The following is a 22,274-nucleotide window of genomic DNA, read 5'->3' as shown; positions in this document are numbered from 1 at the left end:
AATGCTGTTTGTGCCATGAAACCGATCACATGTTGTCACACGAGACGCATTCTAATGCCAGGAGTGAACTGACGCACTTACTGTCCACTTGTGATCGGATCACTTGGTGGTGTTGTAAGTTGGGTGGTGATGGAACAGTGGATAAGACACATGCCTTTGGTTTGATTCCCACTGCGACACATTGCGTCACTGAGCAAGACACGTAACCACTAGTTGTAAATCACCCAAGATGAATGTTAATGCCAGGTATAAACAGGCTCTTAGAGGTTTTTTTGGTGAGGTTTGGTGAACAACTTCGTCGGTGCTCAATCATGTAGACAAGATCTGTAAAGGTGGTGAAGTTTCTAAATGACCTCAAACTTACATTTCTGGACTTTCTGTTGCTACGATATATCTGCTATAAACTTATATCGGCAGATGTATCAATGTGAGCAATTTATCAGTCTAACTCAATTTCTTTTGTCCATCCGCCTGTCCAAAACACAAAGATATTTAATTTACTACAACATAGGACAAAGAAAAGCATCGGATCCTCAAATCTGAGAGAAGCAGGACATGTTTGACATTTGCCTAGAAAAATTACTGAAATAATTGACTAATGGTTTTATCTCTATACATTAGTCAGCCTGTGGGTCAACACCCCAGAGACTGAATGCTGAGTTTCCACTTTCTCCCATTATTTACAGGCAAAACCCATCTATGGAGGCTGGCTGTGTCTGGCTCCTGAGGGGACAGATTTTGACAACCCGATGCAGAGGTCAAGGGTAGGACATTGTGAAGCTGAGCTGAAATACACACACACACATTTAGCAGTTCGTTATTGTGCTGCTGTAGTGATTCTGTTTGTTGTGTCTCACTGTCAGAAATGGCAGCGGCGCTTCTTTGTCCTGTATGAACACGGCAGCCTGAGCTTCGCCCTGGATGAACTGGTAAGTAACTGCTCAGATAGTGAAACTACAACACCAATATTCTATTTCAACAAAACATACATAAGGTAGCAGTGTACTGTAAATCCTTATCTGTATATGCATCTGCATTTACAGTATGGTGGGATCAAGCAGGCATGTTTAGGCCAGATGTCGTGTGCAAAACCACAGCAGATGATTTGGGCTTAGCCTGCCCTCTAATGCTCACATCCCCCTCTCTCTGTGATCCCCTCAAATCTCATTCCCTCATCTCTTCCCTTCCACTCTTAGCACTACAATCTATTTCCTGTTTAACAGTCGTTCGTCTTCTTTCTGGTGATCAGTCCTAGCAACACCGATTTCGAACCTCTACCAGAATAATGTTTATGCTCTGATTCTCCTCCAGCCGAGCACATTGCCACAAGGCACGGTGAATATGAATCTGTGCACAGAAATCACTGATGCAGAGCCCAGGACCAGCCAGAAAAATGCACTCTGCATCGTCACGCCGGAGCTGGAGATATTTATTCGTGGTGACAATAAAGAGATCATAAATGGGTCAGTTAAAAAACTGTAGAAACATTACAGGAGCAGTTGAGTAATAACGTTTCTTCTATAACACCTAACTAATGTCTCGTCTGTGCTGTTTCTGTCTTTGTTTACTAGGTGGAGTGAACAGCTTGCGGTCTACCTGAGAACAAACAAGCAGAATCAGAAGAAAAAACGCAAAGTGGAGCCTGTTGCCACCCAGGTAGCAAAACAAATGTCCATCTAATGCTTCATGACATTAAACACACTTTGTCCAGTGAAAGATTACTCAACTACTCGTCTGATTGCCATGAAATCCAGTATAGATATTCATGGTCCTCAAAGGATGAATCCTGATGTTTTTGGCGACCCCTCCTGATGTTTCATCTTGGATCAGTCGAAGACCAAATTCCCCACTTGTACACAAATAAGACTCTAGAACCACGCTTGCAGCTCTGTGGGGCTGTACTTAGATACAGTGCAAGGCTAACAGGCTCACAGTGACAACGTTACCATGCTGAGGTTTATCAGATATAATGCTGACCATTTTCACCATCTTAGTTTAGCGTGTCAGCATGCTAATGTTTGCTAATTAGCGCTAAACATAAAAATGACAGCATGGCTATCAACAGGGTTTAAAAATGGTTATTTATCAAGCAGCAATCCCTAATGATTGCCAGTTCCCGACATTTCAATGTGAGGATTTTCTGCTTTTCCCTGTTTATTTCATTGTAAATTTAATTAGGGCTTATTTTTTACTATTGACCAGTCTTCACATTATTTCCTTAATTGATTAAACTTTTAGTCAAAAGAAAGTTTGAAAATATAGAAAAATGCCTATCATTATTTTCTAAAGCCCCAGTTAATGTTGTCAAAAAAAGGTTAAGCGTATCATCAAAAATGAGGAGCTGGTACAGGGGAATATTTGTAATTTTTGCTTGAAAAGTGACTTAAACCTTTATCAAAATAGTTGCTGATTATTTTTCTGTTGCTCAAATAACTGGGTAATCGACCATTTTTTATAAACTAAACAAATAATCGGTCAATTAAAAAAATAGTAAAGATACTTCACCTATGAAGACATATTGTATATTAATACAACTGTGATATATTTTATCATTCAGTATCTGTTTATATACCAGCATCCAGTTATTGTTTCACAGGAGGAGTTAGACTATAGTTGTTATATGTTAATAAACACTTATATGTGCTTACAACAACATTGTTGTGTGTTATAAACTATTAATTAAATGTTTATATGCTGTTTATAAATGCTAAATATGGAGAAGCAAAGTAAAGATTAATAAATAGAAATTAATAATCTTTTTGTTTTTCTATCAAAACATTAGGAACCCAGTCCAGCAAAGATGGCTGCAACTGATCCAAGTTTTCTGTCCTCGGAGAACGCTGCAGAGTCCGGCTGCAGTCGGTGGCAGGAAGACCAGCAGGGCAGGGGACCGGGTGTAACCCCCATGTGGACTGTCGCAGACGCAGATCCCCCCGGCCTAAACCCGACCCCTGCAGGTGCAGCAGAAGCAAAACACACACATACTCAGGCTTTCATGTCCGTCAGCCAATCACAGCCACTTCCTGTCCTCTCTCACTGTCCTAACGTCCTGCAGATGTTCGCACACTTACAGCTTTTTTATTTATACATTTCATTTAACCCTTGTTTAACCAGGCATGTTTGGCCTAGTACTGATCTGTGATCATGGGAACCAGAGCTGGAGGAGATTTGGCAGGAAGCAGTCACATAAACAGAACAGACAGAAACATACTGTGAGATGTGCAGGAAAACTCGTGTCCATAACCTCCAGGCATCATAAAAGCCAAACATGATCCATAAAAGGCCTCTTAAACAAGTCCTAATAGGCTTGGTGATTAGCACAGGACAGGTATACCTCCTTACTGGAGCTTTGTGACTGTGACAAAGTGGACAGCAGCACCTATCTGGCGTCAGACTTATTGCAGGGTCTGGAAAGGTCCTGTAATAAAGGCCTGGATTAAGTCCAGCTGACTGTTTCTATAGGCTGCTGCATTACAGCGATGGAGGTTATACACAAAGGACCCTCTGAGAGCCAGTGAATGATGCTCTGTCAAGGTTCCCTCTTGTCCTTGAATTCCTGGACCATCATTGAATTCTTTAAGGTGTTTTCCAGACAGGTAATACTGATCAGTTCTCTGAGGAAGTCAATATCTTAGAAAGGGGTTATGGTACATGTATTTTTCCAGTTTATTTCAGACATCAACTGCATTTAATGTTTGTTTGTTTTTTTGTTTTTAGACAAGCAACGTTCAAATATAATTTTTTTCATGGAAACTCATGAAAAGGTGATGATACGTCCGCGGCTGGTAACTTAAACATCCTAAGATTTCTCATAAAATTACACTAAGCAATATTTTTGATATTAACAATGGATTGACTGTGTGTAATGTGAAGAGGGTCACTCGCAGTGACAAACCCACGAATAATCATCACCCAACTCTGCAGCATTACAGTACATTTTAGCTTCTTTCAGCTCATTGTATTAGTTTTAAATTAACAACAACAATCTCGCCTCCAGCAGATGCAGGCAGCTGTTTTCAGTGTAAAAGCTCTGATAAGTCCACTGTACTCTACCTGCCCAGCACCAAATGGCAGACAGGCAAAGTTAACAACTAGCGGGTAAACATAGTACGTTTATTTGTGTGTGAGTGAAAACTAAACAAATTATTTAATATTCATATCAAACCGGTTAGTGTTTCTGTCAGTGTTACCTTATATATTATATTGAACTACTTCAAAACATAAAGAGAATTTCCTAAACTGTATATCATTGAGTAAAAAGAGGGAAAACTAAGGAGGTTTTTGCCTCATGCCGCAGTATGAACCCTGACTGTGTGACCAGCTGTTTGTAAAGACACATTGGATCTGAAATGCCTTTCTAGTAAAGTGACACCAAACTGTGTTCCTGCCCTCAGTGTATCTGACAGTCTGAACCCATTATGTGTTGCTTTCCATATCCAGGCAACACACCTACCTACCTGTGCCCGGTCTCCAGGGACTCTCTGACCTTGGATGGCGCTGGCAGTTTCATCAGCCCAGTTGGCTCCTTGGATTTGGTGGCCAGTGGAAACACCGACCCCGGCAGTAACAACCAGCTGGCTGAGTCAAACAACATCCAAACATCCGCAAACAACAAGAACCAGAGCCAGGACAGAAGGTTAGAAATGAATCGGGTGAAGATTAGCAAGTTACAGCCAATTTTGATGATAACATATAAATAGCTCTTCTGTACGTTTGGCAGCAATCTGGTGTTTATTTTCTTATGTATATTTGGATGTAGTCTGTGAATAACAGCCATTTAAAGTGCCTTGGCAGAGGAAAAGGGGTAAATGTGCAAGCAATTAGTACAAAGGACATCCAATGCCTCTCTGCTCCCCCCCAGTATAAAACTGAACAGCCATCACACACCGCTAAACACCAGATCAAAGGCTCACGCTCTACCCCTCCATTAGAGATCTGACTGCCGCATTTTTAAATTTAGCTTAAAGAAACCCTCCCAGTTTGTGCCCCAGCAGCATGTAAACCGGTCACGTGAGGAGAGTGCATCTCGTTTCTTCACTCATTGCCTTTTTGGGAAACAAAAACACAAAATACTTATGTCCCCCAAATAAGGTCAAGAAATTCCAAAACGCTGGTGTAATATCTGCAGCATTGTTTCTCAGGACCTTAATGCTGACTGTCTGCCCGCCTGTCAGAGGAAGCAGACTTCAGCTTTAAGCTCAGTTTCAGGACACAAGGCCGTCTGCCCCCACCAGAGGCTGAACGGGCACATTAGGCTCAATTAAAAGTTAGTTTATAATGTACTGGAAGTTAGAAAGCAACTTAGTAAAACAGTAACTGTTGGCCTTGACCAAAAAAACAGAAGGACAGAGTTCAACATACTGTGTTATATATTCTGGAGACAGGGTTTTAAAGGTTATTGTTATTTGATTTTATTGCTACATTAATGTCTTTTTAGGAAAAAAGCTTACAAATATGCTAGCAAGAACAACTCAACCTAGCTAACAAAACAACCGCCTAAATAATATATAATTACTTTAAATTAGTTATTTTAACTGAACTGAATCATTAACTTTTATTTGATGGTACAATTACACTTACATTTTGCTTGCATATTTTAATTTAGATATGATATAAATTAGTTGAAGCTTATAATTGCTCTGGAAATGGTGGTCGATTGGTCCAAACTGGAATATCTCAACTACTGGTGGACATTTTGGACAGACATCCATTGTCCCCGGAGACATAATCCTACTGGCTTTGGTGATTTGTTGGCTTTCCTCTACCAAGAGGTTGACTTTTGTTTGTCTGGACAACTGTTAGATGCATTGCCAGTAAATTTGGGACAGACATTCATGTTCCTCTCAGGGTGAATTGTCGTAACTTTGGTGAGCTTTTGAGTTTTCATCTAGCGCCACCATCAGGTCAAACTTTGAGTTTGTCAGAAACTTTAGTTTACGACTAAATACCTGCAAAACTAATGTCATTCCAAAGCTTCGGCTCTACTTTGTGTTTACTGATCATTAGTAAATGTTAGCATGCTAACACGCAAACATTAGACCTGCTAAACAGTCAGTTAATCTACTCATTATTTTTTAAATGAAAGGATCAATCATTTACTCAATTAAATATAAAAAAAACAATGATCAGAAATGCCAATCATAAGTTAAAAGTGCAGATGCAGTTTATATCTGTTTCCATGTTGTAATGCTTATCGAATTAAAACCAATCAACATAGAAACCCTCCTTAATGTAGAATAATGTAAATGCAATGTGTCACTGTGCTCTTTGGCATCAACTTCCTTTCAGCACACACACACACACACACAAGCAGATATTGATTGATCCTAAACCCGAGTTTAAACCGAAAACATGGTTTTTCATCATCTGACAGTCGTGTTTACATTATTTCAGGTTACTGATATGTATTTGGCCCGTGTAATTCCTGCACTCCTTCTACACTAAACACCTCTGACAGCAGTGGGAAGGATGTCAGCTCCTATTTAGTCTCTCAACAGCAACAATAGCAGCGGTGACACTCTGAGAAAGACCTGCACTGAGTGTCCTCTGGGCTCTTTTTCTGCCGCACAGGTGCAATTTGGAGTCTATTATCATGCTGTCATCCTCGGTGTTCTGCTGGAGGTCATTATTTCAGAACCCACCAGTGTGTTAGCGGGGTCTGGGAAGCCACAGTGTGTATGTCCCAGGTAAAGTTTTTCACTAATTAGTTGTTCATGTTTTCCAGCCGTGGCAGCCCAACAGAGAGGCTGCTGGGACTCGAGGCCACCGAGAAAGAGAAGAAATTGGGAGCAACCATATCCAGGAAGGGCAGGAATGATGCTCGCACCAACAAGCGAGAGGTAACCACATCAAGTACACGTTTTATGCTACTGTATACCACTGGACGACAGTCTCCCAGTCCTCCTTAGACATTCCCAGGCTGTCATCACTGTCTTATTCATATATCTGTTTTTATATAATCCAACAGCATTTTAAATCGGATGTTTAGCTTAAAGGGTAACTTTCTTTTTGTTATACAACGAGGAACCTTTCCTGCTCAAAAGTTAGTTTTGAGCCCTAAATGTCCTCAGTCACCATCATTTTATGTAAATGTTAACACGTTTCTCCTAAATGGCCGCAAATCTAATTTGAAAGCATTACTGGCTAGGGTTATATATATATATATATATATTGTTATAGCGTAGAGAATTGTGCAGTTGAATGATGTTACTTTTGACAAACTGTACCCCGCTTTCTCTTGTCATGTTCTGATATCTACAGCAGAACCCAATGTATTTTTCTATTTCAAAAGTTAAATTACTAGCACTAGCAATTTACAGCATGTTACTGTCTAAGACTGTATATTAGATTGTGGAATAATGGATTATACATTTCCTTGTTTTGATATTGGCCTTATATATGGACCATCGGCCACCTGGCTCTCTAAATATCGGCATTAACCATTGGAAAACCCATATGGTTGACCATTAATCCCATTCTATGAATCTAGTTGCTCATTGGGCGCATAAGCTGAAAAATCTTCAGCTTGTTTGTTCTGATACTAAAGAATCGTTTGGTCTTTTTTTTACAGCCGCTCCTTTTCTACGTGGGAAAAAGGCTTTTTGGGCCAGTGCAGTCACAGTAGTTAGTGTCTTATTTGGACAGTTAGTAATTCCTCCAAAATGCTCTGGGTTTGTCGTGGGGTCTCCTCCCAGTTGGACTTGCCCAGAATACCTTCAGAGTTAGTCATGCAGTAAGCGTGTTTTATTTAACAACATACAGTAATAACTTTCAAATCACCAAAGCAACATGTTGTACAATTTCTGCAAGTTTCTACATGTTTCCTAATTTCACCGTTTTAGGCGGTTCATTCAGTGCATTTGTTCAAAGAACAGTTTGTCAGTTTGATAAATATGCTTATTTGCTTTCTTGTGAATTAGATGACAAGATTGATATTACTCCCACGTTTGTGCAGTATATATGAAGCTGCAGCCAGTCAGCTTAGCTTAGCACAAACAGAGCGGAACTGCTGGCCTGGCTCTGTCCAAAAGTAACAAGATCCACCTTCCAGCACTTCTAAAGCTTATAAAAAAGTGTTCGGATACCATGATTTAATCACTTCTTCCATCTTGAGAAGCGTATAATTCTGTATTTTTGGACAAGAAGGTTGTTTTTAAAGCGTTCTCCTATATCTTGTGACCTTCCGAGAGGCTACGAAATGTGATTCTTTCATATACTGTGTCAGATATAATTAATGCTATTTAAAGATTTTTTTATATCCGCTGCAAGCACCTTCAATCCCTAATTATGTACGTGGACACCACACAGTTGGAGCACAGCTCTGGCTTTTCATTAATCTTTTATTTGAATTAACAAAACGAGGCAAATGGAAGGAAAATAAAGGGCGAACCAAACAACATAAGACACACAAAAGGTAATCGAAATAAAATTGTTATGTAATAACTGACTGGCAGACTTGCTCGCAGGTAAAGGAGACCGAGTTAGTGTGAATGAAGTACTTATGTTTCGATCAGCGTGCCACTAAGATGAAGCGGTACCTAACATGCCGTTGTTGTGAGGAAACACGTCACGTTATTTGAAAAGAACCCTGCCTCTTTCAAACAGACAAACACAAATATCCCTTGTGAAATTTCTCATATTTTTGTAACTTTGGTACTAAATAGTCCATTTTTGTTGGATGCCATCACATTTAGGAGGAACATGATAAGAAAATTTGTTTTCAGGGCCTTTAACAGGAAAATCAAACAATTAAAAACCCATTTCCTGACTGTGGTTGTTTGCTACCATATGATGGTAATAACCATAAATAGGTAACGCTGATTAATCTCAATGTGGGTTGGTAATTATTAAGACCAGAGACTGTGTCCAGATGTATTCAGCCTGTACTGGGCCGGGCTGAACGTGACTCACACACAACCAGGTGTTAGTCAGAGAGAGACGTCACTGTAACGATAACTGTGTAATCTGATCTAACACCGTAGACGGCTGTCTATCAGTCAGCCAGTGTGTTTAAACACAAGACAGATGCTGGTTTATTCAAGTACCGTAGTGGCCCACATCTGATTGAGCACAGAGCAGAAGGTGATGAGAAGTTGGCACGAAGCGTGTGGACGAGTCAATCTTGCCGTGTCAAGGCATGTGTTTCTTCCGGCATGTGTTTGAGAGGCTGCGTGTGTCAGCAGGTGGGAGAGAGGCGGTGATTCATTCAGCGCTGCATTTTGTTTGTGAACAGAACTGGTTTTGATGCCCTGAAGGCGTTCAGGCCGCCTCCTGTTGTGTGCTGTAATCTGGGAGAAGACATTCCTCCTACGGACTTTTTCCAGTGATTTCTCAGAACTAAAACAAGATACAGTGTAATGTCGGGAACTGTGACTCTCAAGGACTCTTTACGAGTATCCCAAAACTCTGCCGACAAACTGCAGAATCAGATCACGGCCCCATTTCCTGAACTTGATAAACTCTGGGGATGCTCAGACAGTAGTGCCTCCATTTCACAAGTGCACATCTGTTTGTGAATGATAGTCACTCTGTGATTAAGGAGGTGAGTAGACCTCAACAACCAGTTACTCCAGTAAATCTTATTTTTTAAGATATTCTGTATCACGAAACAAGATGAGTGGATTAATCAGCTGTCTATGGGCTTAACTCAGGTTTTCCGATGCCACAAAGCTGGTTCACTTTTTAGCTGGACTTCAGAGCAGAGAGGTATTTCATGAAGGTGGCTCAGAAAAGCCGAGTCAGGATTAACCAGTTTCATAAAGCCAACTCAGCACCCTATGTGGTCACACTGAGTCAAACCTGGCTTGTTTCATGACTTCATGAGATCTGAAACATCAAATGCTGATAACATCAATTCATAGTGAAGAAAACAGACACAGCGCAGCACTTATTAAACACACTGTATCATACGGTAAAACAAAATCACTGCCATAGATAAAGCAAAAGAGACAATCTGTAGTAGAGATGATCTCCTCAGGTAGCTCAGTTTGTTGCTGCTCGCTGCTTGTAATCATGACATAGTTGTAAAAATATATTTTAGTACTTTATCATTCAAATCTATTTTATATTCGTTAGTATTATGTTTATTGTCACTTATCACTTTATTCTATGCTATCCACTGCTGCTGTAATGTCTGAAATTTCTCACCAGTCTTATCTTGTGGATTCAAACCCCTTTCTTAAAGTTAGTGCTGAAAATTAAAGATGTATAAGATGCAACATACGTCTAAACAACCTATCAAATAGGACCCCTGCCCTTATTTTATAACAAGATAAGAAGATAATTGTGTTACTTGGTTTTGTACATATGTTAAAAAAAATACTGTTTAAATACCTTCAGATTGTCTGTCTGTGTCATTAATTAATTAATGTCATTGTTTAATTTATTTAGACATTTAAAGAGAGAACAAATAATGAAAATGGTTCTTTACAACGAGGCTGCAGCCTGTTTATGACTATGCGGCGCGTTTAAAAACACGTACAGTGTGTTGTTGTGATGTTTCAGAATGAAAAAGATGTGATGCTTCAGATTGTAATTATGCAATTAAGTGCATCCCATGTCAACATGTGACCCAAATGTTAAATGCACTGCAAACAGACTCATGTTGCAGCAGTAAAGAGGAACCTTTGGAAAGCAAACACTGTGTTTTTCAGTCTGTCAGAGTCGGACAAAGCCTGGTTAAACTGGTAAGACGCCCCTCAGCTGCATGAAACCCAAAGAAAGCCCGACTAAGCTGAACTTTGTGCTGCAGGACCCTGAGATAGACTTCATCTCTAGCAGAGTTACAGCTCACTGATGACCTAAATCAAGATGCCAAAAGTTCTCTTGTGCTTTGTGATTGTGTTTTTGCCTAAAAATATTTAATTTTCAATATTGTGTGTTTCATATCTGCTGCTCGGGGGCCACGAACACAACAGTTTTGTCTTTACATGTCTGTTTTCTTTCACTGTGAAATGAAGTCATCTGCGCTTGATGTTTCAGGTCTGTTCACATCAGCTCTGAGTCACGAAACACTTTAATCCTGGTTTAGTTTGTTAGGTTCAGCACTGAATGAGCCACCTTAATGAAACACCCTTCAGTGGCCAGAGCTGATTTAGGAAAAGTAAAAGTATGATCACAGTATGTTTATTAGGACAGGGCAACGCAGATGGTCGCCACTGTGGCAGCTGTTAATCTTTGATTAAACAGTCCGGCTCATTCCAGAGGATTTGCCCCTTAAATATGCCAGCGGCACATTTTACCCCACGTGATGATTTATGTGTCTTTGGGTGTGTTTGTTTTGGTAGCCAGGAGAAGGTCAAAAGAGCCTGTCCGGAGTTCATTCAGGCCTCAGAGCTGAGATTCCCCGGACAGCCCACCCCCCCACAGCTTTGGGGAGGCTTCTTCACAAAACAGAGGACAGGCTCTGTCTGCAGCGGTCAGCAATTGTTTGGGAAGAAAAAAAACGATCAGTTCACACTGCAGGCAGAGCGCTGTGTTCCTCCATGTGTCCTTGGATAGTTTTCAATGTAAATGCCAGAAAAGAAAAACACAAAGAATGTTCTGTAACGATTAAAGTGGTATTTTATTTCCTGTTAAAGTGGTTATATAAGAAGGAAGAATGACTCTTTTGAATAGCAGAGGCTCAAGAAAACAAAACAAATGCACCCTCACACTCATTAAATGCTGTGTAATCCAGACTTGAAAGAAACTCTGAAACGTGCTGTGGAGGCAGCTTCATTAGCCAGCATGAAACCTGATCAGAAGAAGCATGCAGGAATCTCTCTCTCTCTCTCTGTCTCTGTTTTTTTAGGACTTGTAGCATCATTTTGAAATGTGAGACAAAAAGCCACAGAGTATCAGGTATTATGCAGCGTCTAAAACCTTTTCATTCATTCCACGGACAAATGCAGTCATCCGTGTGCAGCGGAGTGCTGATGTGAGTAAGAGTTTAACAGGCCGTGTAGAAAAGCCTGTTGGGTTCCCCGCGGTGCTCTACAGCAGGCCTAATCCTTACAGCTGACTTCTCTGCCAAGGATCCAGACGATCGGTTACTCTGGTCGATGGAATTCAGGCAGCACAAACTGCCACCGTCCTAATTGAGAAAACACGTCACGTCTTCACATCAGCGAACGCTTACGTCTCATTGTTATAATTTCAGTGTGTTCACACTCATTTTACAGAAACTCCAGTCGTGTGGAGACATAGCCCAGCTGACCGCACCCCCACCTCAGAGAAGATCCAGGTCTCTGGACCGCCGGACGTCAGACACCGTCATGACGGTGAGTTGTTTGAGTCTGTAAATCAAAGCTTCATCATTAAAAGGCAGTGAGAGGAAACCCTCTGAACTACAGTGTAGATTGAAAGTATTACAGCATCAATTGCGGCCCCTAGAGGCCTCACAGCGCCTTACACCACATGTGGATCTCAGTATTTTAGAGTACTGACCAAAGTGCGCCCATACCAGTCGTGGTTGAAGTATTCAGATCCTTTACTTGTAGTAAAAGTACTTATGCCACACTAAAAGTACTAAAATAAGTCCTGCTTTACTGAAGTAAAAGTATGTCAGTATAATGTACTGGAAAATGTACTTTAGGAAACAAAAGTAAAAGTACTCAGTGCAGCAAAATGTCTCCTGTGACTTTTTATACTATTATATTTTATATCATTAGATTATTTTTACTCATACATTGACGTAAAAGCAGGTTTTTACCGCTGTAGTTGTTAAGGTGGAGCCGATTTTGATTATTTTCATTGATTGCTTGGTTTGTAAAAATTCTGAAAATAGTGAAGCCAACCAAAAATCCAAACCTTAAAATTATTAAAAATAAACTCAAATAATTAAATGGGAAAGCAGCAAATCTTCACATTTGAGAAGGTGAACCATGAAATGTTTATATGGGAAAAACTACTTAAAGATGATGAAAATATTTGTCATTTAAATTTCTTTAAAAAAACTTCCAAATACATGTAGTGAAGTACAATATTTACCTCTGAGATGTGGGGAAGTATAAGTATTAAGTGGCATTGAATGCAAATACTCAAATAAGTATAAGTACCTTAAAATTGTACATAAGTAAATTACTTGAATAAATTTACTTTGTTACTTTTCTCCACTGCTTGAAAAAATATAAATGTCTCACATATTAACTACTACTTTGATAGATAATAAATTACATCACTCATAACAAATGTAATATAGAAAAAACAACAAAGCAAAGCTAGACATCAAAAAACAGTCATCACTTTGTTCCCATTTAACTCTGAACACAGTTCAGTTTCATTAGGCAAGATGAGCCACTTAAATCCAAAGTTACACAAATCAAATTATTGATTTACACACAAGGTGTGTGTGTGATTATTATTATTATTATTGTACTTGTTAATGGCAAAAATATTGTGTCTTCTTTACAGCCAGATTTATTAAACTTCAAAAAAGGCTGGATGGTCAAACTGGATGAAAATGAGCAGGTAAACAATTTTTTTTTAGTCCTAAACTGAAGTTATGTTCTTGATTTACATGATTTTATACTTTGGATTTAGTTTAACAACCTCTTGCCCGTCGAACATCTCATTTGTTTTTTGCCACCATCTAGTGGAAGAAATATTGGTTTGTGCTGTCGACTGACAGTCTGAGGTACTACACGGACTCAATAGCTGAGGAGGTACTGTGATAGTATTTTTTAAATTAGAATACATATAAGTTTGTGTTTCTTTGAAGAAGTTTAAATTCATTTTGCTTTCTGCCGCCAGGCTTCAGATCTTAAAGGAGAAATCGACCTGACAAAGTGTTACAACGTGTCAGAGTACCAGGTGCAGAGGAACTACGGCTTTCAGATCCATGTAAGAAAACTGTTTGACACTAAACAAGCACTAACTTTATCTTCTGTATGAACAAGAAGTTAAACCTTTTTATGTCACAGACCCTGAAGGGCGTCTACACATTATCGGCCATGACTTCAGGTATACGCAAGAACTGGATCCAGGCTCTGATGAAAAACGTACATCCAGCTAACGCCCCCGATGTAGCCAGGTACAGTCAAATTCAAATACTCCTGTGGGATGGCGTCATGATAAAATGTAAAATCAGTTTTACATTTGTAATCTGGGGGGTAATTTAAAGCCAACATTCAGTCTTAGATATGAGTTTAAGGCAGTGGTTCTCAAACGTTTTCTGTCATGCCCCTCATCACAAGCTGAAAAAGGTTCATGCCCCTCCCGCCACACATAAATGGATTTAATTCTTATCAATCATTAACAATATTGAGGGAGCAACAAATAAAAAAGAAGCCAAGTGGAAGTTTTGTTTATTACCCTACATAAAGTATTTTCATTTAACACAGTACTTGTGTTAATGCACTTTCCACCAAGTTTCATGATCAACTGTCAAGTTATTTATTACATTAACAAAATAATGATAGATAAATATATTTTTACTGTATTCAGTCCATGGGCTCAGCTTTAGGGTTTAAAATCGCGATGTCTCTACATCAGGGCTGCAACCAATCAGTTATTTTTACAATCAATGGTTTAGTCTATAAAATATTGGAGAGAATAATATTAAATGACCATCACAACCTCTCAGAGCACAAGCTGAAATAACTTGTTTTGTCTGACATACAGTCTGAAATCCAAAGATATTTAATTCACTGTGATATAAAACTGAGAAAATCAGAAATTCATATGTTGAAAACAAGAAACCGTGAAAGTTTAGCTATTTTCTTAAAAAGAAATGACGATTATTGATGTTGAATGATACTACAATCAGTCGACTAATTGTTCCCTACTCTACTGTGGTATTTTCCTCTCCTCCGTCCAAACATGTTACGTACAGTTTACCTGGCCACCTCGGCCCCTGCAGTCCACCTGAAGCTCTGCCCAAACCAGATGTGACTCAGGACTCTCCCAGCGCTGACGTCTTTACAGAGAGAGACCCTCAACCCAAACACAGCAGTGTGAGGGACAAACGGCGGGAAGGACGCTACAAAACCTTCGACTGGGCTGAGTTCAGGCCTCAGAACAAGCCGACTCTGGACGCAGAGCCTCAGAGGACTAAACATCTGTGCTCACTGGACTTGGGTGACCTGGAGAGGAGGAAGAGGCGGGAGGAGAGGAGGAGGCGGTATGAGAGCGTGCTGGGACTCTCCCTGGGTTGGGAGGTGACTGGAGATAAAACAGCAGATGGCCGTGTCAGAGCACTGAGTCCAAAATCACAGCAGAAAGTGGAGGAAGAGATCGAAGAGTGCTGGAAACAGGTAGAGAAGACCGTCTTCAGATCGGTGAGGACCGTCCCGCTGTTTACAGAGGACAAAGACTCTGTTAAGATGGAGAAGCTGCTGGACAGCTACAGGACCGGGGTGAGTCCTGGCTTCAGTTCATACCAATATAATGTAAACTTAATATATAGATAAGTGGCCACACATTTAAATTAGTACATCTTTAAATTGTACTATATTATTGCCAAAACTATCATATTTAGCATGGTAGCATCTGCTGTCTCTGCTGTACCGTCAGGGCTCTTGATGATCTTGTTGACTAACTGGATAGAAGAGCATCATTTTTAATTTTTTTTTTTTTTTTTGAGCCCTTTATCAAAATCATTATTGTAGCTACAGACCGAGGCTTTCATAGATTAAGCGGTTGTCTTTTGAAGGTGGAGGATCTGAAGGCCCAGCTGGCAGAGTCAGAGCATCGCAGACTGGAGCTGGAGGCTCAGCTGAGTACAGCAGGATATTATCAGCAGCAGGTCTGCCAGGTTTTGGTCATTACCTACTTGCTTTTGTCAGCTTTTGATATTCTTCTATGTTACAATCATGCTGTGATAAATTTTGATTATTTCATTCAGTCTTTGTGCTTTAACAGACGGTAAGCTAATCCTTCTTTCCTCCCCCGTTTTCTCTGTTGTCTTTTCTAAAGCTGGACCCTTCACCAATTTCTGAAGCAGATTTTTGCCCATCGGACACGAATGATAAGCCATTAAACCACACGCAAACCCTGAAAGATACATACAAAGAAACCAGAGAGCTCTTACAGCAGCATGACATAATCAGACAGGGCATGCAGGAGCAGCTCAGCATTTCACCGTCTTCATTAACGCCTCAGACTCCCAGAATCTGGCTGCATGACACAGAGGGCATTTTCCAAGAGCTTGGGGATTTGCTTACTGACACAGTAGCCACACCTTTATTTTCCCCTGAATCAGACAGCCAAGACTTACTTTCTGATGGAGAAACTATAGAGCTACAATTGGACGTTGCAACAACCAACCACCAGAACCAGCTGGACAGAGAAGACCGTCAGCAGGTTTCCAGCTCAGAAACTAAAATAAATAACGGCGTATATAGTTCATTAATTCTGGAGGAGCCAACAGGGGGAGATGACGAATCTCTGAACGGCTGCGTAGAGCACCATATACCTCCGGACGAGGCCATGCTGAGGAGGCTTTCCCAAGAGGTGGAGCTGCTAACCAGCCAGAACGAGGCTCTCAACCAGCGCAACCAGGAGATGCTAAACCAATTGACCGAGGCAGACCGCGAGATAGAGAGACTGAAAGCAGAGCTCAACAGCAGGTACACTGAACCCCATCACCTCCCCGAAGTGGAACAGCTGGGACAAACAAGGGTAGACGGTGTGAAGGGGGAGCTGAGCTTGACAAACCAGCAGCTCCTGGAGGCCAGGGCCACGATCGCCTCCCTGGAGGAGAATCTGAGGGAGGCAGAGGCGCTGCTGCAGCTGAAGGTCCCAGCAGAAACAGAAGAAACAGGACAGGAGAAACGCGAGAGTGCTAAGGAAGCGGAAGGACACCTGTGTTTGGAGGCTGCTGAGGCCAAGCTGACGGAGCTGGAGAAGCAGTTTGACCAATCAGAGCTGGCCTGCAGGGAGCTCCAGACGCAGAACGCAGAGCTGAAGGAAGCTGAGAAACTTTACCTTCAAGCGGCTGCAGAGGCGGAGGCCGACATCAGGAGGCTGAACCAAGAGTTGGAGGAGGAGAGGTTGAAAGATGGAGATAGCAACAGATGTGTTTCTGGTGAAGAAAGGACCAAGCAAGTGGTAGAGGGGATGGTCATGAGGTTGAACGCTTTGGGGAAAATACTGGAGGTGATTGAGAAGTTGGATGTTAGTTTGAGAAGAGAAGGGAATGAGCCTGCAGTGGTGAGTCAGCTGAAGTGGGAGGAGGAGTTTTGGAGTTTGCTGCTGAACAAACTGAAGCCCTCCCAGTTTAGTGAGGAGAAACCTGTCGAAGTGCTTATTAGTGAGGTGACAGAACGTATGATAGTGGAGAAACAATTGCTGCTTTTAGGGCATGGTCTGCTTTCTGAGACAGGTTCATGCACAGATGAAGGGAGGGAAGGTTTGAAAGATCTTGATATTTGGAATATTGCAAGTGAGACGGAAACCAAAAAGGTAGATGAAAGCAGGATGTTTGAGTTTAATGAGCAGCTGTGTGAGATGGAACATTTTAGAGTCGCCACACAGATGAAAATTGCTTTCCTAAACCACCTCGCCTCCTCTACCGACAAATCTGCACATGAAAAACTCCAGCTGATGGCTGACAGACTCTCCGGCTCTCACTTTTCGGAGCATCCCATGACTGATTTCATCCACTCTGCAGCAACTGAAGCGTTGTACTGCTGTCGTTTAAGCCGGCTTCAGTCAAAATATGAGAGGGAGCTCGAAGAAGCCAAACAGAAACGGCGCTCTTCTTCTCTCATCTGCAGCAAATGTGTCGACCTGACGGAGGAAAACACTGAGTTGAGAGAAAGATTGTCAAACCTAGAAGAACAACAGTTGTCATCACTGGGCAATAAGATGAGCATGTGTTGCCAGACAGAAGAGATTTACCCACAAGGCAAAGATGTTGAGGTACAGGTACCAGATGAAAGTACATTGGATGGAATTGAGGAAGAAAATGTACAACAGACACCTGAAGCACCACAGGACGAGATGGTTGGGTCCCTTGAGCTCGACTGCATGGAAATCCCACTTTCATGTGTTGATGGTCAGCTGGGAATCCCAGAGATGACAGGAGAAAACACAGACGGTAGTGATGCAACGCACGAGGAAACAAATCCGAGCTCGGAGGTGAAGCAGGTTTTAGAGCTGAGGAGAAGAGTGAATGAGCTAGAGGAGCAGCTGTCTGTCATGGAGGAGGAGATGAAAGAAGAGTCTGACGGGAAAATGAGTTCTGTTCAGGCGCAACATGAGAAGGTGATGGAAAAGCTGAAGGTAGGTGGTGCCGGTTTCCATAGCCTGTCTTTTAAGATTGAAGCTGCCCACAGTTAAAACTTATTTAAAGACAATTTCGTCTGTACATTTGACCATCTTCCTGACAGACAACATTCATAAATTAAAGATTTTACACATTAAAGTCTGTTTTAAAAGTGAAAAAAGGTGTATAAAGCTTTTAGTGGCTCCAGAGGGACCTGTCTGAAGTCTGATAGATGTCCTCAAGTGATGTCACTTGAGTGAGCGCCGGTTGAAGAGTTTGAAAATGAAAAAAATCTGGGGGGGTGTGGATTTAGAAAAACGTGAGCTTACCAGACCTGTAGCTCCTCATCCCGGCTCGCTGCTCAACGCTGCATTAGCGTAACATAACACAAAACGGGCGAGTTCAGCGCCAACAAAACGTAGCAAAACCTTTTTTTTTTCAACGGAAATCGTGGTTCCCTGAACACCCTGTTGTGTACGCAAGAGCACTGCATTTCCCTGCCTTCTTAACACCGTTGTGTTTACAAACTTGTCGCCGCTGATTGGGTAACACCTGTGACACGCCCACCAAACAGAAGAAAACATGCCTCGAAACCCGTTGCAGAACGTTGTAGAACGTTGCAGGGAAACGTGGTTCAATCCGAAAATGTTGCAAACCCGTGCAAAACCTTTTGAGATTGAACTCGCTCCAGAATCTTATGTTATTATCCAGATGCTTCCTTTAACTTTAAAATAATTTACTAAGGTACTGAGGTTTTGTGTCACTGGCTTATCATTACTTAGTACATTTTCTGGCAAATACATTGAGAAACTTCTTCTTTGTCACATTGATTAAAAATCCAGAATTGCCATAAAGCAGTCCTGCTTATTGATTTGCAGAATTTCCCACAATAGGCTAATGAATTATCAGATATTAAAGAAATAGCTACCACAGTAATATAGTGATAAATAGTAATGAAAAATATATGATTGTCATTTCACCCACAGCTACTTTAAAATGTTATTTTTAGTAAATTTGGAACAAACACTGAACTCTTAAATCCATCGGACTCATGTGAACGTCTCTTGTTCTTTTAAGGCCACGTGTGAGCGCAGCTTTGCTTCCATGGAGGCGTCTCATCTGAAGGTCGTAGAGGAACTACAGCGTCGTCACCAGCAGGAAGTGGAGCGCCTCCTGGTGGAGAGAGACAGACTGCTGGAGGAGGAGAGCGCTGCTACTGCAACTGGTGAGGAAAGATTCTCATTGCTCGTGTCTGCAACATATTTTCTTCTCTGCTCCTCAATTAATCTAACGAAATCTCGTCTCCTCTTCTCAGCAATCGAAGCCATCATGAACGCTCACCGGCTGGAGCTGGAGAAGGAGGTGCAGAAGAGACGTCGGTCAGAGAGCAGCACAGGAAACACACACCTGGAGGACATATACAGAACACACAGGTACATCTTTTGTTGATTTCCTATTATCCAAACAAACTTTATATATTTATATTTTTGTTTTTGCTGATCAGAAAAGGGTTTGGCCAACGTGTTCTTATGAAAGTTTGTGTTGAATATCTGTGTGTGTGAAGTGAGGAGCTGGCCTCCTACCAGCGGGAGCTCCAGGTTTTGTCCCAGCAGTTTTCTCTAAAGTGTCTGGAGAACGGACATCTTGTCCAGGCTGTGGATGCCGAGAGGAAGGCCTTGTGTCAGTGCCAGCAGGAAAACCAAGACCTGAGGACCAGAAACCAGGTGCGAGCTCCAATACACACTCTTTAGACACTCACTGCCATTTCTATATTATTTCAGTTTCTTTAAATTATTCTGAAGGTTTTTGTTTGTAGAAAAAAGAGACAATCGTGGTTGAAATTCACTCAGTTTTTTCTGGTGACAGACATCTTTTAATTCTACACATAGGTGCTTTTATGTTTTATGCAAAGCTCTTACTCAGGTCAAGTCTGACATTGTGAGGACCCCTCGTCCAAACAGGATCGAGACAACTGCCCCCCACCCCCCCAAAAAAGTCTGTAGATCCTAAGATCCTCTTATAGCATACTTCATTCAAACTGAAATATTCTGGCTATAAACATCAGCCAGGAGCTGCGAAACGGGCTGCATTGGCTGCAACATAATCCTTGGGGACAGATCCCTATAGAGAAAGACCTTTTTTGTTAAAGAGTAAGATTCTTTTTGTTGAACCAGAAACATTATATCTCCCACGTCATTTAACTTGTCAGAAACAAAATTAAACTCACGTCTTGTTTAGTCTTTCCACTGTTCCAACAATCACCAACTCTGGTTTGGCTGAAAAAATCTTTTATTCGTCGGTGTGACGTCATTCTCTGATCAGCTGGGCCGGCCCATCGCATAGGCGATATAGGCGTTCGCCTAGGGCGCAAAATGTAAATGGGACTTTCGACTCGTGTAAATCAGCTCCGCCCAGCTGATGGGACACCAGCGATTTTAATCAATCAAATCAAATTAAAACCGAAGCGCTGCCTTGCTCTGCTTTGGCCTGTCAGCTGCACTGTATCGGAGCTGCTGAAGTTAACGTGTGGATTTGTGGCGAGATTTCTGCCTGATCGGAAGTGTTATTGGTTGGTTTTCGGTTTCACATGCAACATGCTGTCCCAAACTGTCAAACGGTCTAAAGGGGATAGGCTGTATACCAGTGGATCAGCCAAGTAATGCACGGCAGAGTAGAGGCTAGTTAGAATTAAAAATATTATGAAATCTCATTAAATTTTTTCTGGACACGTCAGAGAACACTATGGGAGATATTCAGAAAGTTTTGAGCATGAGCAGAAAACCTGCTGAAACACAGGAGCTATAAAGGAGGAGCTAAAGTCCAGGAGTTTATAACTGAATTAAAATGAATTAATTATTATTATTTTTATCATTGAGGTGAAAAGTGCTCACGTAGGCCTATTAAAAGAGGTTATTTCCTCAAAAAGACTCAAAAGAGGAAGGAATGCTGAGTGAACATGTGCACTGACTCAACAGGGATTTTATTAAATTAGAAAAGTTGATCTACAGGAGAAAACATATTTAAAAGCGATAGATGCCTGAAAGCCTTACTGCATTATATTCTGTTAAATATTAATATTTTTAATTGTCACCACCTGAATATTGTGTTTCCCTTTATAAATGAAGATTAACCATAAATTGGTGCAGAAATATTCACCAGAATGCAGGAAATTAAGTCTTTAATGCTCAAGCTTTCCTGGGGGAGGACCCCCTGACCCTCCTCTTTATTTGTTCCCTCCATCGTTTAAACTAAACCAATGCTTTCACATTTCAGGAAAATTACCTTATAAATTTAACAATGCAAGAAAATAGTATCTGGGCTGACACACAATTTATGTGGGGAAACATTCCCAGATCCTCCACTATACTAACCTTTAGAGAGTTAGTATCTTTATATTCTTCATAAGAAACCTCATTGTTGTTTTGTTTTTGACTCGTCCAGGAGTTGAGCGGTCACCTCGCGGCAGAGATCACCAGACTGTGTTCTCTGGCAAAGCCGGACGCCCTGCCGCTCAGTCAGAGAATGGATGTGTATGAAATGGAGGTAAGTCTTCGTTTCATTCACTCCTGTGTGGAGGTGCAGCAACAGAAAGGTAACAGCTAAAATGGAAATGAGAGGGAACTGTTTGAAAATGTTGAATATAAAAGCAGACTGACTTGAATGTTTTCCAACCAGAGTCTTTAATGTGTTACGACCCAGTTTGGTAAGGTAGGGCAGCAACAAGTGATGGATGGAATAGGACAACTGAAATGTTCCGGTTAAAGTCAAAGGTTTAATTAATAAGCTTGCACAAGCAAAAAGAGGCTATATAGGTGCTGACAAATACACAAAATGAAACCAAAGAGGGTCTTGTCTGGAGACAGTTACTCAGCTCAAAAAACACACACTAAAGAACAGAAGGAGGTCAGTACCTATACAAACGAACAGTTATTCTGCAACGTAGAGTACCCAAACAAAAGAGTGCCCAATGCTTGGTGCACAATATCACGCTATGTGATTTACAATGATTCAAAACTACTGTCTGAAGTCACTCAGACAGACAATATCAAGAAATATAAACACTCTAAATTCTCACTAAACTAACAGT

At 41.1% G+C, this 22,274-nt stretch overlaps 1 protein-coding gene across 2 annotated transcripts in view; it reads left to right on the top strand.

The window, feature by feature from the left end:
• LOC123961274 (myosin phosphatase Rho-interacting protein-like) overlaps nucleotides 1-22,274 on the top strand; it is a 30,557-nt gene that overhangs the window by 5,403 nt on the left and 2,880 nt on the right. The window contains exons 3-21 of one of the 2 annotated variants that reach the window (XM_046036529.1): nucleotides 687-764; nucleotides 864-929; nucleotides 1,312-1,463; nucleotides 1,572-1,656; nucleotides 2,783-2,957; nucleotides 4,441-4,636; nucleotides 6,725-6,839; nucleotides 12,162-12,260; nucleotides 13,393-13,449; nucleotides 13,575-13,643; nucleotides 13,732-13,821; nucleotides 13,902-14,011; nucleotides 14,813-15,335; nucleotides 15,632-15,724; nucleotides 15,895-18,204; nucleotides 19,265-19,412; nucleotides 19,503-19,620; nucleotides 19,752-19,911; nucleotides 21,629-21,730. In XM_046036529.1, the coding sequence (XP_045892485.1) occupies nucleotides 687-764; nucleotides 864-929; nucleotides 1,312-1,463; nucleotides 1,572-1,656; nucleotides 2,783-2,957; nucleotides 4,441-4,636; nucleotides 6,725-6,839; nucleotides 12,162-12,260; nucleotides 13,393-13,449; nucleotides 13,575-13,643; nucleotides 13,732-13,821; nucleotides 13,902-14,011; nucleotides 14,813-15,335; nucleotides 15,632-15,724; nucleotides 15,895-18,204; nucleotides 19,265-19,412; nucleotides 19,503-19,620; nucleotides 19,752-19,911; nucleotides 21,629-21,730 (4,746 nt within the window). Of the gene's footprint in view, nucleotides 1-686; nucleotides 765-863; nucleotides 930-1,311; nucleotides 1,464-1,571; nucleotides 1,657-2,782; nucleotides 2,958-4,440; nucleotides 4,637-6,724; nucleotides 6,840-12,161; nucleotides 12,261-13,392; nucleotides 13,450-13,574; nucleotides 13,644-13,731; nucleotides 13,822-13,901; nucleotides 14,012-14,812; nucleotides 15,336-15,631; nucleotides 15,734-15,894; nucleotides 18,205-19,264; nucleotides 19,413-19,502; nucleotides 19,621-19,751; nucleotides 19,912-21,628; nucleotides 21,731-22,274 lie in introns of both variants that reach the window. The other variant, XM_046036519.1, reaches the window with a different exon arrangement.

The sequence above is a fragment of the Micropterus dolomieu genome, linkage group LG02 (assembly GCF_021292245.1).
Source record: "Micropterus dolomieu isolate WLL.071019.BEF.003 ecotype Adirondacks linkage group LG02, ASM2129224v1, whole genome shotgun sequence".
Taxonomy (NCBI): Eukaryota; Metazoa; Chordata; class Actinopteri; order Centrarchiformes; family Centrarchidae; genus Micropterus; species Micropterus dolomieu.
Note: the sequence above shows the minus strand (reverse complement) of the source record. Positions and strands in the feature narration are given on the sequence as shown.